General features: G+C 40.6%; 2 protein-coding genes and 1 long non-coding RNA gene across 4 annotated transcripts in view; 2 read left to right on the top strand and 1 right to left on the bottom strand.

The window, feature by feature from the left end:
• LOC134670424 (uncharacterized) overlaps nucleotides 1–13,908 on the top strand; it is a 363,694-nt gene that overhangs the window by 309,168 nt on the left and 40,618 nt on the right. The gene's annotated exons all lie outside the window — the stretch shown is intronic.
• LOC134670405 (fibronectin type III domain-containing protein 5) overlaps nucleotides 1–13,908 on the bottom strand; it is a 177,580-nt gene that overhangs the window by 134,332 nt on the left and 29,340 nt on the right. The window lies entirely within an intron of this gene.
• LOC134669855 (uncharacterized) lies at nucleotides 996–11,913 on the top strand. The gene is made up of 4 exons (XM_063527473.1): nucleotides 996–1,285; nucleotides 3,174–3,595; nucleotides 4,163–4,773; nucleotides 10,498–11,913. Exons 1-4 carry the CDS (start codon nucleotides 996–998, stop codon nucleotides 11,911–11,913), a joined length of 2,739 nt encoding a protein of 912 aa, XP_063383543.1.

Genomic DNA, 13,908 nt, shown 5'->3' on the forward strand with positions numbered 1-13,908 from the left:
TTTACGAGGTACAAATGACTTTTACATTTAAATAAACGTCTGTTAAAATGACAAAAGAATCTACTTCTTTAACCCTTACCAAATCGTTTATGAATAAATTTAAATAATGTCTACGTAAAAATGAATAAGTACTTCACTTTCAAGACTTATAAATATCCTAAAATGTATCTTTGAAATATGCAAAAAAGATAACAAGTTTACGAATTTTGATAGTTTTCAAAGCTTTGTACATAGAAGGAGATTTATTTCGACGTAAACAATTGTTATAATAAGTTTATAAGATTAAGTCAATTTTAATTTAGTATAGCTTATTGCAATTTCAACTTTTTTATTCGTTGTAGCGACGACAAAATAGGTAACATTTATACTATTTTGATCCTAGATTTGAGTCCAATCGGGCCCACAGATACTTCGTATTTGTCATGCTACTTCAGACAACGTCAGTACTTTTTGTACAGAGACTGACTGAAATACCAAGACACGTTCGTACGTTTCCCTGAAAATACGATGGAAAATAAATATGCACTACATCATACAAAATACAATGATATACTGACCGTCGTTATTTACCATGGTAACAGTAACATCAGTTACAGCAGTAGCAATTGAACGTCTGGTTATGACAGTTGAACAGAATTGATTCAGGCTTATTCAGGTTAACTCAGGTAGAATTTCACCCGCCCTGGGACCTCGACGCAGCAGCGCTCGCTGATGTTTATTGGCGTGTCTCTGAGGCGCGGGCCAGGGGGGTCCAACCACCTCTGGAGGAGGTCAGACGCTGGAGACTTGATTCCCGTCGAGTGCTCCTCTAGAAGTGGAAAGAGAGATTGGAGGCGCCAAATGCCGGCCACTGGACCGTCGAAGCCATCCGACCCGTTCTGGAGCGATGGATCAGAAGAAAGGGGGGGTTCCTCTCCTTCCACCTTACTCAGGTCCTGTCGGGGCATGGTTGCTTCGGGAGATACCTGTGTAGGAGGGCGGGACGGGAACCAACGATGCAATGCCACGACTGCGGCAATGCCGAAGACACGGCGCTACACACGCTGGCCATTTGCCCAGCGTGGGCTGATGAGAGGGCCGCACTCGTGGCCGTAGTGGGGAGAGACCTGTCCTTGCCAGCAGTGGTAAAAGCCATGCTTGGTGGGGAGAGTCGATGGAAGGCGGTGGCCTCCTTCTGCGAGGACGTGATGGTGCAGAAGGAGGCAGCGGAGCGTAGCAGGGAGGAAGATCCGGCCTCTCAGCCAATGCGCCGCAAGCGCGTGGGGCGGTTGGCATATGACCGCCGGTTACCCCCATAAGGGCGCTTGTGGGCGCCAGGCTCGGGGACGTCGGTCGCCCACACAAAGGTCCCTGCGTGGGCGGGCGCGATGGGTAATCAACGCGCCCACTGAGGTGAAGGGGTGATTTCCCCTAGAGTCGGGTCCGAGTCCGGACAGCCGCTGGCGAGGTTGCGGAAGAGTACTTCGGCGTTCCTGGGACCTCGCCATATAGCAGCGAGGCGGCAACAGAGGGGTTTTAGTGGGTAAACCTGGGGTCTCATTAGCCCACAACAGGGAGTCCCACATAACCATCCCGGCCCGTCCCCGCGCCGGGTGGTATGCGTAAAGCATTTCCCCTCTAAAAAAAAAAAAAAAGGTAGAATTTCAACCGGCGGCTAGGAAACTTACACAACAGGTATAATTTAACTTTAGTTATCCAAGTCAGTTATGTGTATCACATTTAATAAGATGAATTGGTTCAGTAAAAGGGTAGTACCTTCGGTAAAAGAAATATTTTATATATTGCGCTATGCAATCTTGGATCTGTGGCGAATCGCCACGCATCCGAAGAGACTCATGTCGAGGAAAAAGAAGAGGGTGTTGTTGGCAACACTACGGAGAGAGTTGTAAAACGGACTCGACGAGAGCATGTAAAAGAAAGTTGTATTAAATTAAATAGTGAATTAAACCAATATAATGTAGTTATCATTATAAAGTTACCGTGCCACCGACACCCCAAAGTGGTGACCCCGAAGTGATACGCTGATACGTGATACTTCGATCTCTCACGCTGTAGAAGCCGGCAAGAATAGGTCTGAGGCGTTAGGAAGTTAGGAACAGACGCCAGATATTCCAATAAGCCGCTCCAAGCGAAGGCCACGCCGAATTCGCGGAACGAGACTCCAATTTTGCATTGACCTTGGGCGGACCCGGCGGCAGCATTTCCAAGAAAAGCTGCCTACTCATATCGTCCATATCGTCAGCATCGCCGTACGGAACATAGTGCAAAGGGTTTACGAGCAAAATAAAAGTGAAATACAGTGGTGAAGTGCATTTCGAAGTAACATAATAAGCTGTAATAATTTCGATTATAAACTTTGTCAGCCATACTTTTCCCGTGGTTCAACGGCGGGAAATTCAATTTCAAGCGCGAAGAGTCTTCAAACGTCAAAGTCAGTGTCAGAACTGTCAGTGGATCCAGTAATGTTATGTCCTTGCCGCAAGTATTTTTGCTTTAAAGCTGGACAATTGTAAGTTTATCTTCATATTTTGGTGATCGGACTAATATTAACCCGTGTTCATACTATTTACTTGGAACTTTCGTAGTTACAATCGCTAACTTTGTAAAAATTAATCTTATAAGTTTAATGTAACCATTTAATGACTTATTCTAAAGTTTCTATTTACACCTCCCGTGTATATTGATCTGGAAAATAACTTTTGTACAACAACAATAACACAGTTATATAAATTAATTTGTTTCGGTAACTGTAAATATCATTGACTTGTCAACTAGTAGGCCTGTATATTGTATTGGCTAGGAAAAAATTACCTTATATCCGTTGGTGTAATTATAATCATGGGGACAGAGGCAAATGCAGAACTTTTACAGAAGTTTGAAGAACTCCAGCAACGTGTGTCGCTTCTTGGAGTAACTCCTACTCCACAGGTTAATGCTATTAAGGTTAAACTTCCTAGCTTTTGGACTCATCAACCTAAACTTTGGTTTGCCCAGGCAGAATCCCAATTTGACACAGGAGGCATAAAGTCAGATGGAGCTAAATATGGCTATGTTTTGTCCATGCTCGATACAACAACAGCCAAGTTAGTTGAAGAATGTATTCTAAACCCACCTGCTGAGAATAAATACATAAAAATAAAAGCAGAATTAATAAAGAAGCTTTCTATTTCTAGACCTCAGGAAATACGTCAACTGCTTAATGGAGAGGAGCTGGGTGACCGGAAACCTACAGTGTTCCTGCAACATCTCCGTTCGCTGGCAGGAACTTCCATGGGAGATGAAGGGATTCTGCGAGAATTGTGGCTACGCCGCCTACCATTAGAGGTACAGAGGATTATTATTGGACATAAAGACCTGGAGTTGGACAGCGTAGCTGAAATAGCTGATGCGCTCTTGGAGGCATCACCTCCGGCTGTTACACCTGCTACATGTGCAGTCAACAATAATAATACTCCTGGGCCGTCGGAAATGACTGCTCTCATGAAGTGCATTGACGACTTAACAATGAGAGTTGAAGCCCTCAGTACCAGGGACTCGCAGCCATCTCGTTTCCGCTCCCAGCCTAATTCACAGTCGCAATCTAGATCCGGAGGACGTTGGTGCTGGTATCACAAACGCTATGGCAAAAATGCCACAAAATGTATCTCTCCTTGTACCTGGAAACCCCGTCAAGAGGGAAACTTTCCAAGCAATCAGTAGAGGCGGCTTCTGATTGCTCAACATTCAGCCGCCGTTTATTTGTCAGGGATTCCAAGACAGGTCACCTATTTTTAATCGATACTGGGTCTGATATCAGCTGCTTCCCACGCAACCTGCTTAAGGGAAGATATATTGCCACAACTTTTGACGTTCGAGCAGCCAATGGCAGTGCTATAAAAACTTATGGTACACTTCCCTTGCAGTTAGATCTAGGGTTGAGTCGATTTTACAAATGGAATTTTGTGATTGCAGACGTTAGCGCACCTATCATCGGCTCAGACTTATTGGCTGAATATTACCTGATACCTGACTGTCACAACCAACGGCTGATAGATGGCAACACAAGGAACTTTGCTCCGGCTACCATTGCCCAAATTAATCAACAAAGCATCAAGGCAATCGTTGCAGAGTCACCATTTTCAAAAATCCTGTTGGAATTTCCTGATATTTTGCGACTCAACAGTACACCACATCATCACAACAGAAGGGCCGCCTGTGTCATGCCGTCCACGAAGACTTGCACCTCAAAAACTACAGGCAGCAAAGAAAGAGTTTGATGATATGGTGAAGTGTGGAACTGCTCGCCTATCAAGCAGCCCCTGGGCTTCACCCTTACACATGGCAAGAAAAGGTGAGCATGGATGGCGTCCGTGTGGCGACTACCGTATACTAAATTCTAGAACAGTTCCAGATCGATATCCGGTGCGTCATATAGGTGACTTTGCGCACAATCTGGCAGGCTCAACAATTTTTAGCACAATAGATTTAGTAAAAGCCTATCAGCAAATACCAGTACATGAGGCCGATATCAGTAAAACCGCGATAACGACCCCCTTTGGACTATTCGAGTTTCCCTTCATGACCTTCGGGTTGCGCAATGCTGGACAGTCTTTCCAGCGCTTTAGGGATGAAGTAGTGAGGGGACTTGATTTCTGCTACCCGTACATTGATGATATCCTTGTGTTTTCCAGGGACCCTGCAGAGCATGCTCGACATCTTCGAGCTCTGTTCCAGAGGTTGTCCAAGTATGGAGTCGTCGTCAACTCCTCGAAGTGCGTGTTAGCCGCAGACGAGGTGACTTTTCTTGGGTATCGTATTAATAAAAACGGCACATTTCCGCCCTCAGAGAATAGAATCACTACGAATTTTTCCTCTACCAAAGACGGTTGAAGGCCTTCGTAGATTCTTAGGCATGGTAAATTTTTACCGCCGGTTCCTCCCAAAAGCGGCTGAACTCCAAGCACCACTCACAAATGTGTTGGCATCCTCACAACTAAAAGGGCCAAAGCCGGTGCCTTGGACGCCTGAGCTGGAGCTCGCGTTCAACAAATGTAAAGAACATCTTGCCACCGCTACTTTGTTAGCCCATCCTATTGATGATGCTCAATTGGGACTCTTTACTGACGCGTCATCAACCCATGTGGGGGCTTGCTTACAACAGAAAATCAATGAGAACTGGCAACCTCTCGCCTTCTTTAGCAGGAAGCTTCCAACTCGATATACGAGCTGGCTAGCCTACTATCGCGAGTTGCTGGCAGTGTATGAGGCGGTGCAGCACTTTCGTCACGTGCTAGAAGTACAGCACGTTGTACCCTCCCCCTATATATATATATATATATACCCCCTTAATAACTACCCCTACAATTTGGCCTCGTAATCGTCTAGCTAACAGTTAGGACCCCTCGAAGTGGACCGCGGAAACCTAGATCCTTTAATGAGTGATGCTAATTTTGGGAGACTGGTTTTAATCGATATAATGACCTATCTAGATTTTATTGAAAGAATATTTAAAATACTAAAATAATTTATTACGTAACTAAGGAATAATTGTAACCATTTATTTTATTATAAAAATATAAAATTCTACCAGTTTTATAGCGTAATGTAAGTGTCATTAATAAAACCAAAACTATTATATTGAAGAATGCCGCATATATGATAAAATAAATATAAAAAAAAAATATTTGTTGATAGAATCCTGCTACGCCTATTAAGCTTTCGGGATAACGTCGGAGCAGCACTCCTGAGTTAAGCTCATTTACTCCCTAGCATTTCAAGGTTAATTAAAATTAACTATCATCTTCTAAACGATGGGTGATTAATCACACGTGCTGCTTCCAAACGGCCGATGCAGGTCGGAAAGCTCTTAGTCCGATTACAAAATCAATCGAATCACCTAGCCTACCATTTTAGCCGGAAGGGCTATGACCAACACTTCCGCAACCTAAGCGCACCTAGATGATGATGAAAAGAAGTGTCAAAGTATCCAACAATCATCAAAAGTTAATCTTTTTTACATTCAAAAGCTAAGGATACGAATCCTTTAATAATCCCATTTCTCAGAGATAAGAGTATAAACAGTAAATCTGATTTTTAGAGGTATAAACGAAGTACTAAGTTTATTTGTTAAAATTGAAGCTATCAAGACGAGTAGATATATTTAGCTCGAAATACTCTCTGGATTACTTCTGCCTGCCAGAGGTTCCCTAAAACAAACCATTCTTCGATTTTCTATCTCAGAAAAGTCTGTGTTCCTAAACCCTGCTTGATATTAAAGAACTTGATTTGTAAATACCTTAGAAACCTGATTACAATACCCAGTACTTCATTTCTACTCCAGAAGACCAGAATCGTGATAGATAAAATTAAAATAATACCTTTTACCCAAATAAGTAGGAGATTTAGATTATTAACCACCTTATACCGCATGATTTAAAATATTGATACCATATTTGAAGCCCTTAAAAGAGAAATATATACCAACCTAAAAGAAACTCTATATTTTAGTGTGTGATTCTACCCTATACCTACACATTGGCCCTAATCTAGTATATTCAAAGCACAGATCGCACTTACCATTGACCTAATGCTTTGTAATATACACAAATGTGTGACCCTACGATAAACTGTAATCATTCGGCAGGCGAAACCGAGAAGGCAACCTACAGGCCAGTGTAGTGTGTAGCTCCCCCTTCTGCGCTCGCAAGCTAGGATGCAGAAAGTAAGCCGGCCCTATCCGTGTATATAATTGGATCAGTACCCTAGCACACACACATACCAATCACGTGGAAAACACTGCCGAGACAAAGATTGTAAGTGTAATATCAGTCACGACAGAAGCCTTTCCCCGCAACCAGCACTAGCATGAACCGGAGCACCGAAATATATAAATAAATTTAATAGGAGACCTGGTCTCAATTACTGTCGACTTCAGTGGGCAGGATTTACACCCAATGACGCGCACGTGACGTCCCCACATCCATCTAAACAGCTGGACTTTGAGACCAGTGAGATGCTCATCCCTTGTGCAAGTATAAAAGGAATGCCAAGCTCTCTCACACTTGGAACTAAAGACTCCTCTAACCATCCAATCCTTTGACACCGTTAGGCGGAGTGAATGCTTAGCCGGACAAACTGTCAGTCCAAACAATGATCTGGCTTTAAAAATAGCAAAAAGATACCTTATAAAAGCTACGAGAATATCTAAGTTTACTTTTACAAAAATAACCCCACGCAAAATATGAAATTCCCTCAAACAACTGCCATTCTGAATCCATGCTTTGTAACGGTCTTGTACCCCCAAAGCTGAACCCAGAAACACAGTATAAAAAAAAACCGTATTAAGTACGCCCAAAGCCAGGGACACTGTTAGCCCAAGATCGGAGAATGAATAAGTCCGCCAGCAACGCCCGCTCAGCCTTATATAATATCCAAATGGCGACAAACGTTTCTAAGTTTCAAGTAAAAATGTCATATATCCCCGTTTGTTTACTATCTGAAAATGCTTATTCCCTGCATATTAATACCCATAATCGTTTAATGCTAGCAAGGTTGAGGCTATCACCGCAGTCATAAAAGTAGCGACACGATCCTCTTAGAAGTAAAGATCTTAAATCCTTGTTTGTTTACTAAGCTATATGTCCTACCCATTAAAGCTCATAATCTGCCAAAACCAATGGAACCGTTCCCGAACAATAAGATCACAAAAATGGCGACTGAACCCATACGAGAAAGATTTTAATTCCTATTTTGTTTACTTAAGCCATATGTCCTACATATTAACGCTCATAATCGATTAATGCTGATGAAGTTATTTTTTCAACGATACGCGCACATTCTCAATAATAAAACAACCAAAAGTATGTTTAAGTTAACATTTTTCCCTTTATGATTCCAAATATTGCATCCGTACCTAAATATTTCATGTTTATTTTTATAATAATGTATTAAGCATATAATAGAAGTTAATTATTTAATTATTGTAACTTGTTATCTACCTCACGCTTTTTGAATTTTGCGGTTTAAAACGATACCAAGACGTCACCGCGCCAACACCCGTCAATGTCAATGACCTCTCTTACTGTCAAATGTTTTCGTAAACAAACCCTTGTTGTTATTTTGTTTTTACTTAGTCAATTAGCAATTAATTTTATTGTGGATACATGTGATAAGGACTAGACTATGAAAATAAGTGCTTTTAGTTACCTTTGTTTAGAAATTCAATCAAAATCGTGAACGTAAACACACGACCGGCAAGAAAGCTCCCGAAAGCTTTATATTGATAAGTTTTATATTGATAATTAAGCTTAATACTATGTAATAGGCATATGGCCAGTCACAACGTCACCATATACACAGATCACAAACCATTAATCTATGCCTTTTCTCAGCGTCGAGAGAAACTGCCTCCGGTACAGCTCGGCTGCCCTAAGCAGAAAACAAGTATCTCGGAAATTTTCAAAAACGGGTTTTTTGGATTTTCGGAATCTACAATTTCAGGCGCATCTTTCACCAAAAAAATAATTGTAAAAGAATGCGTAGTTTTTAAAATATTCATGTTTTTAAAATCCAAGTATCTTTTTTTGACCTTGTATTCTACGCTAAATTCAAGTATATGTCCCATTTCTACGCTAAATTCAAGTAACTAAACAGAGATACTTGTAATTCATATAGATGACCGAGATACTTGAGTTTAGCGTAGATGTTCGTAACTGCGAATCAGTTTATTACAATGGTAAAACAAGTATCTCCCAACAGAATCTGCAATTTAGGTTAGAAATTAGTTACATAGTTATACAGAAGGTACCTTGTTTAAACATATATATATAAAACAAATTTGCTTAGCAATATTCGTGTCAAAGGCTAACACGTGAAGAGTCTGTGAGATTTAAGTATAAAGAAAAAATGTTGTTAAAAGTAATGAAAACAAAAATCATAATCATGCCGTATCCATGCCAAAGGTTTTGGAAAAAATAGAAACAAACAATAACTCAATGGATTCAATTGACCAAAAGGAAAATATTTAATCCAGAAATAATGCCAACAATTGATTTTTTATAAAGATATTATATTATGTGGTAAAGTGAATCATTCGAGGAGTCTATTAGTAGAGTTAGACCAAGAAAAGTCTGCAGAGATGTTGAGAGCACACTCAGTGTCAGTGTTATTTATATCATAATTTCGTAGAAGTTTGACGTTTAAAATAACACCTGCACTGCGTGTGCTGTCAAAATCTCTGCAGACTTTTCTTGGTTTAACTCTAGCTACTTACCATATTAATAGGTAACATAGCCAAGAATCGATATTGCTTTATAAGAAATAGGTAATACTGACTTGAAGGATTTAATTAGATTTTTACTTTGTTACATAAGTAAAGTTAAATAGTAAATAAAGTAACTATGTACCTAAGTATTTATCTATGCAAGTATGTATATCGTCGCCTAGTACTCATAGTACAAACTTTGCTTAATTTGGGGCTAGGTCAACCGGTGAAAGATTGTCCCCAAATATTGATTTAAATGGACTCACCAGCTCTCACCATGCCATGCACCAGCCTCATTCCTATCAAAGACATCTGTCAAATAGGACTATAAAAAATGCAACAAGTCGGACTCGCCCACCTTACAAATTAAAATTATTCCTTTTTTTGTACTTTATAGTTTTCAGATTATTCCCTCTACATATAGTGTAAGACAATATTACTTGCCAAATTTCATAGTTCTACCTACTTAGGTACCCTTTAAATTTTGATTCCCGTGAGAGTGTCGAATACCTGTGTATTTTGGCATAAACGACCGTATCTTATATACCACCCATCCACGAAGACAGAAGGTTTGTTGAAGGAATGGGACATTGTATCACAAAATAACCGCTGGCAATAAATAAAATCGATGAAATAGGTACCAATAACCATGTGTCAGAAGGTCTGAGGATGGGAACATCCATTACTAATGAAAAAAAGTATATTTTCCAAGAGAAAATGAGTTTTAAATAGGTATATAAAAAAAAAAATTTTTTTTCAAGCGTTTTATTATCTAACAGAAATTTTGAAGTCGACAAACCTGAAAGAAATAAAAATGGGTTTTCGGTAGCTTATGTCATTAGCTTTTATTTGATACCATTTCCTTCAGAATTGCATGAAAATTTGAAAAGTTATTGAGCGGAGAGCCAAATATGTTTAGTATTTAAGAAGCTAAAGTGCTTGCTATGTCAAAGCTAAACACAAGATACTTGAATTTGTGTAGAATGTTTCTGAGATTTTCGGGCAGTAAACTACACAAAAAACATTTTATGCCTGTACAAAGTTTTGTATACAAGAATATAAAAAAATAAAGTCCGTATAAGCTTCATTTTATCGCCCTTAACATAATGGTATAAAAAAATGTTACATTTTAGACCAAATACCTAACAAAACAGACAAATTACGTTTTTTTACTCTCCTCAAAAATTTGCCAAAACTGGGTTACTTGTTTTCTGCTTAGGGCAGCCGAGCTCAATCAGCTCTCTTTCATTTCGCAGTTTACGACGGATATAGTGCATGTCCAAGGAAAGGAGAACGTCGTGGCGGATACGATGTCAAGAATTGAGGCGATTCGGATCGAGGACGATTACGCGGAATTGGCAAAGTCTCAAGATACTGATGAAGAGCTCCGTAAGGTACAAACTAATTCCTCTTTAAAAATCGAAAAGATAAATTTACCAGGCATCAATGTGAAAATTTTTTGCGACGTATCGACAGGTAAACCTCGTCCATACCTAACTCCAGCCTTCCGTCGGAAGTACTTTGAGAAGATCCACAATCTCAGCCACCCTGGCGCTCGAGCTTCGGCCCGTTTGATGGCTGATCGTTTTGTCTGGCCTAACATAAGGAAGGAATGTCGACAATGGGCACGTAGCTGCCTTGCTTGCCAACGCTGTAAAGTTACCAGACACGTAAACGCACCATTGGAGAAGTTTACTAGCCCTTCCCTTCGCCTACGCCATGTACATCTCGATATCATCGGCCCCTTGCCCCACAGTAAAGGTTACCAGTACTGTTTGACAGCTGTCGACAGATTTACCCGGTGGCCAGAGGCTTGGCCAATGGTCGGGATCACGGCAGAAGAAGTAGCAGAAACGTTCACCCGGGAATGGATATCCCGATACGGGGTACCCTCTGTGGTAACCACTGACCAAGGACGTCAGTTTGAATCAAACCTTTTTCATCGCCTCATGGACGTTTGCGGTACTAATCGCGTTCGGACGACTGGGTATCACCCACAAGCGAATGGAATGGTGGAGCGCATGCACCGTCAATTAAAAGCGGCTGTCATGTGCCACGGAGAGACCTGGTTAACAGCATTGCCTCTGGTATTATTAGGCATGAGAACCGCACTTAAAGAAGACTTGAAAACGTCTGCCGCCGAGCTACTGTACGGTGAGCCTCTTCGTCTCCCCGGCGAGCTCATCGTTGCTCCAGAGAAAACAGCAGGTTCTGAGGTAATGATGGATTTTGTTACTCGATTGAGAAACCATATGAAAGGACTACGAGCCACACCCGCTGCCCATCATATCCAACCATCTTCATTTGTTTTTAAAGACCTGAATATCGCGACACACGTATTTCTTCGAGACGATTCAGTGCGGCGCTCTCTGCAACCACCTTACACTGGACCGTATCTAGTCAAACAGAGGCAGGGCAAAACCCTGACCATAGATATAAATGGCAGAGAGGCTACCGTCAGTATTGACAGAGTAAAACCAGCACACATAGATAGCTCGGAGCCCAGTCAAACTTCTGTTCTGCCATTACCTGCTGCAGCACCTGCACCAGATGCTTCTCCAGCGCCAGTGCCCGTTCCAGGTCCTACTACCCATTCTCCAACTCCCGCTCCTATACCTATAGTCACTAGGGCAGGGAGGATAGTAAAGCACAAGAATAGGTTAGATTTATAATATTTTTGTTTGTCGATTATAAAAGATTAGATGGTTCAATTGTCTCCGTGGGGGGGTGGTGCGGCGAATCGCCACGCACCAAAATTTTAAGTGTAATACTGTCTGGTCCAAAAATTATCACGTGATGGTATGTAATATTTTTGTTTGTGTGTTATATAATTTTATGTGGTTTTATTGTCTCCGTGGGGGGGTGGTGTGGCGAATCGCCACGCATCCGAAGAGACTCATGTCGAGGAAAAAGAAGAGGGTGTTGTTGGCAACACTACGGAGAGAGTTGTAAAACGGACTCGACGAGAGCATGTAAAAGAAAGTTGTATTAAATTAAATAGTGAATTAAACCAATATAATGTAGTTATCATTATAAAGTTACCGTGCCACCGACACCCCAAAGATCCTTGACATAACTATTAAGGATACAAGGGTATTTGGTAAGAATAGGCAAAAGAACGTACACTATGAAATAAGGGGGTATGGATAAAATCAGTTACAAGAGCCTATAGAAACCCGATGCCTATAGAGTACGCTAGGTACAGTCAGTAGCTGAAGTTGCTAAGTGGGCGAGGTGCTCAAAATTACTTTGACACGCTCTTATTCTCTTAACAATAAAATCGCGTCAAGATCATTTTGAACACCTCACCCGCTTAGCAACTTCTGCTGCTGACTGTATGCGGAAATGCTTTACGAGCAAACGTGAAAAACTTTTTTCATCACACTTGCTTTTAAAATGTGTTATTGTGACTTGTCTCGTAAATCTTAATTGTAGATCTAAGGCTCTAATGTACATATGTCCGAAATAAGGCAAAAGTTTTATTTCTGTTTTAATTATCCATGTAGAAGAAATTGTAGTCGATAATTAATATTAACATAACTAACTATTTTGTCTCAGTGATCCAAAGAGAATCTTGGCCTCCGAAACGAATATTAACATAGTGTTCACAGTGTAAATAAGGAAAATACCTCAAATATCAGTTATAATGTAAGTTCCGGCAGGTGACTCTAATTTATTTACAACGGGGTACGACAGCGGATAGAGGACTGTGACAGATCAAAAGTTTGCTAAGTGAGGTTGGTTCGACTTCGACTTGACGAAGGTGCTTTGTGATAGTGATTGTTTACAAAATTGTATATATCCAGTTACCTTTAGAAACTTATCAGTATCATAAGCTTCAGCATCACCAGCTTTTTAGAATTATGAAAAATGTTCAATATAGGTAGATCTCATAATTTTTGTGTCAAATTTGTCAAAGCATCAACTTTCAATAAATGTCGAATTCAGTATGTAACTAGGTTTGAAATAGACTTAGACGTAAACTACTTCTTCCTCGCGTTATCCCGGCATTTTGCCACGGCTCATCGGCCTGGGGTCCGCTTGACAACTAATCCCATGATTTGACGTGGGCGCTAGTTTTTACGAAAGCGACTGCCGTCTGACCTTCCAACCCATTGGGAAACTTCATTGGGATTAGTCCGGTTTCCTTACGATGTTTTCATTGACCGAAAAGCGACTGGCAAATATAATTAAAGTAAAACTACTTACAAACTTAATATACCTACAAATAAAACAGAATTCAGTAACTAACCTACTTATAAAACTTAAAAACTAAGTCTAAAAATAAATCAAACATCTTAAAAATTAACTAAAAACTATTGCCCTGCGCCATGTTACCGTACATGCTGGCAGCATTTCCTCCCTGTATCGCAATACTGATTCTTTGTGCGAAGAAGCTGCCAGCTCGACGATCACCGGTGGTGTGAGCTAAAACCAATTTCATGTAAAACGAAGAAATCGATCAAATCAACGAACGGTGCAATTACCTTTCATGGGTTATTAATTTGATGGATTGCTGTTTTTGACAAAGTGTTCAATTTGCGGGTCAAAGTGTCAATAGCTTTATAAAAAACCTATTATTTGCATTTATTAGAAAAAATCTGAAAAGAAAACAATTCGTTTGTTTAGTTTAATAAAGAACTACCAATTTGCGTTTTCTTTTTGTA

This window comes from Cydia fagiglandana, chromosome 13 (assembly GCF_963556715.1).
Source record: "Cydia fagiglandana chromosome 13, ilCydFagi1.1, whole genome shotgun sequence".
In the NCBI taxonomy this organism is placed as follows: Eukaryota; Metazoa; Arthropoda; class Insecta; order Lepidoptera; family Tortricidae; genus Cydia; species Cydia fagiglandana.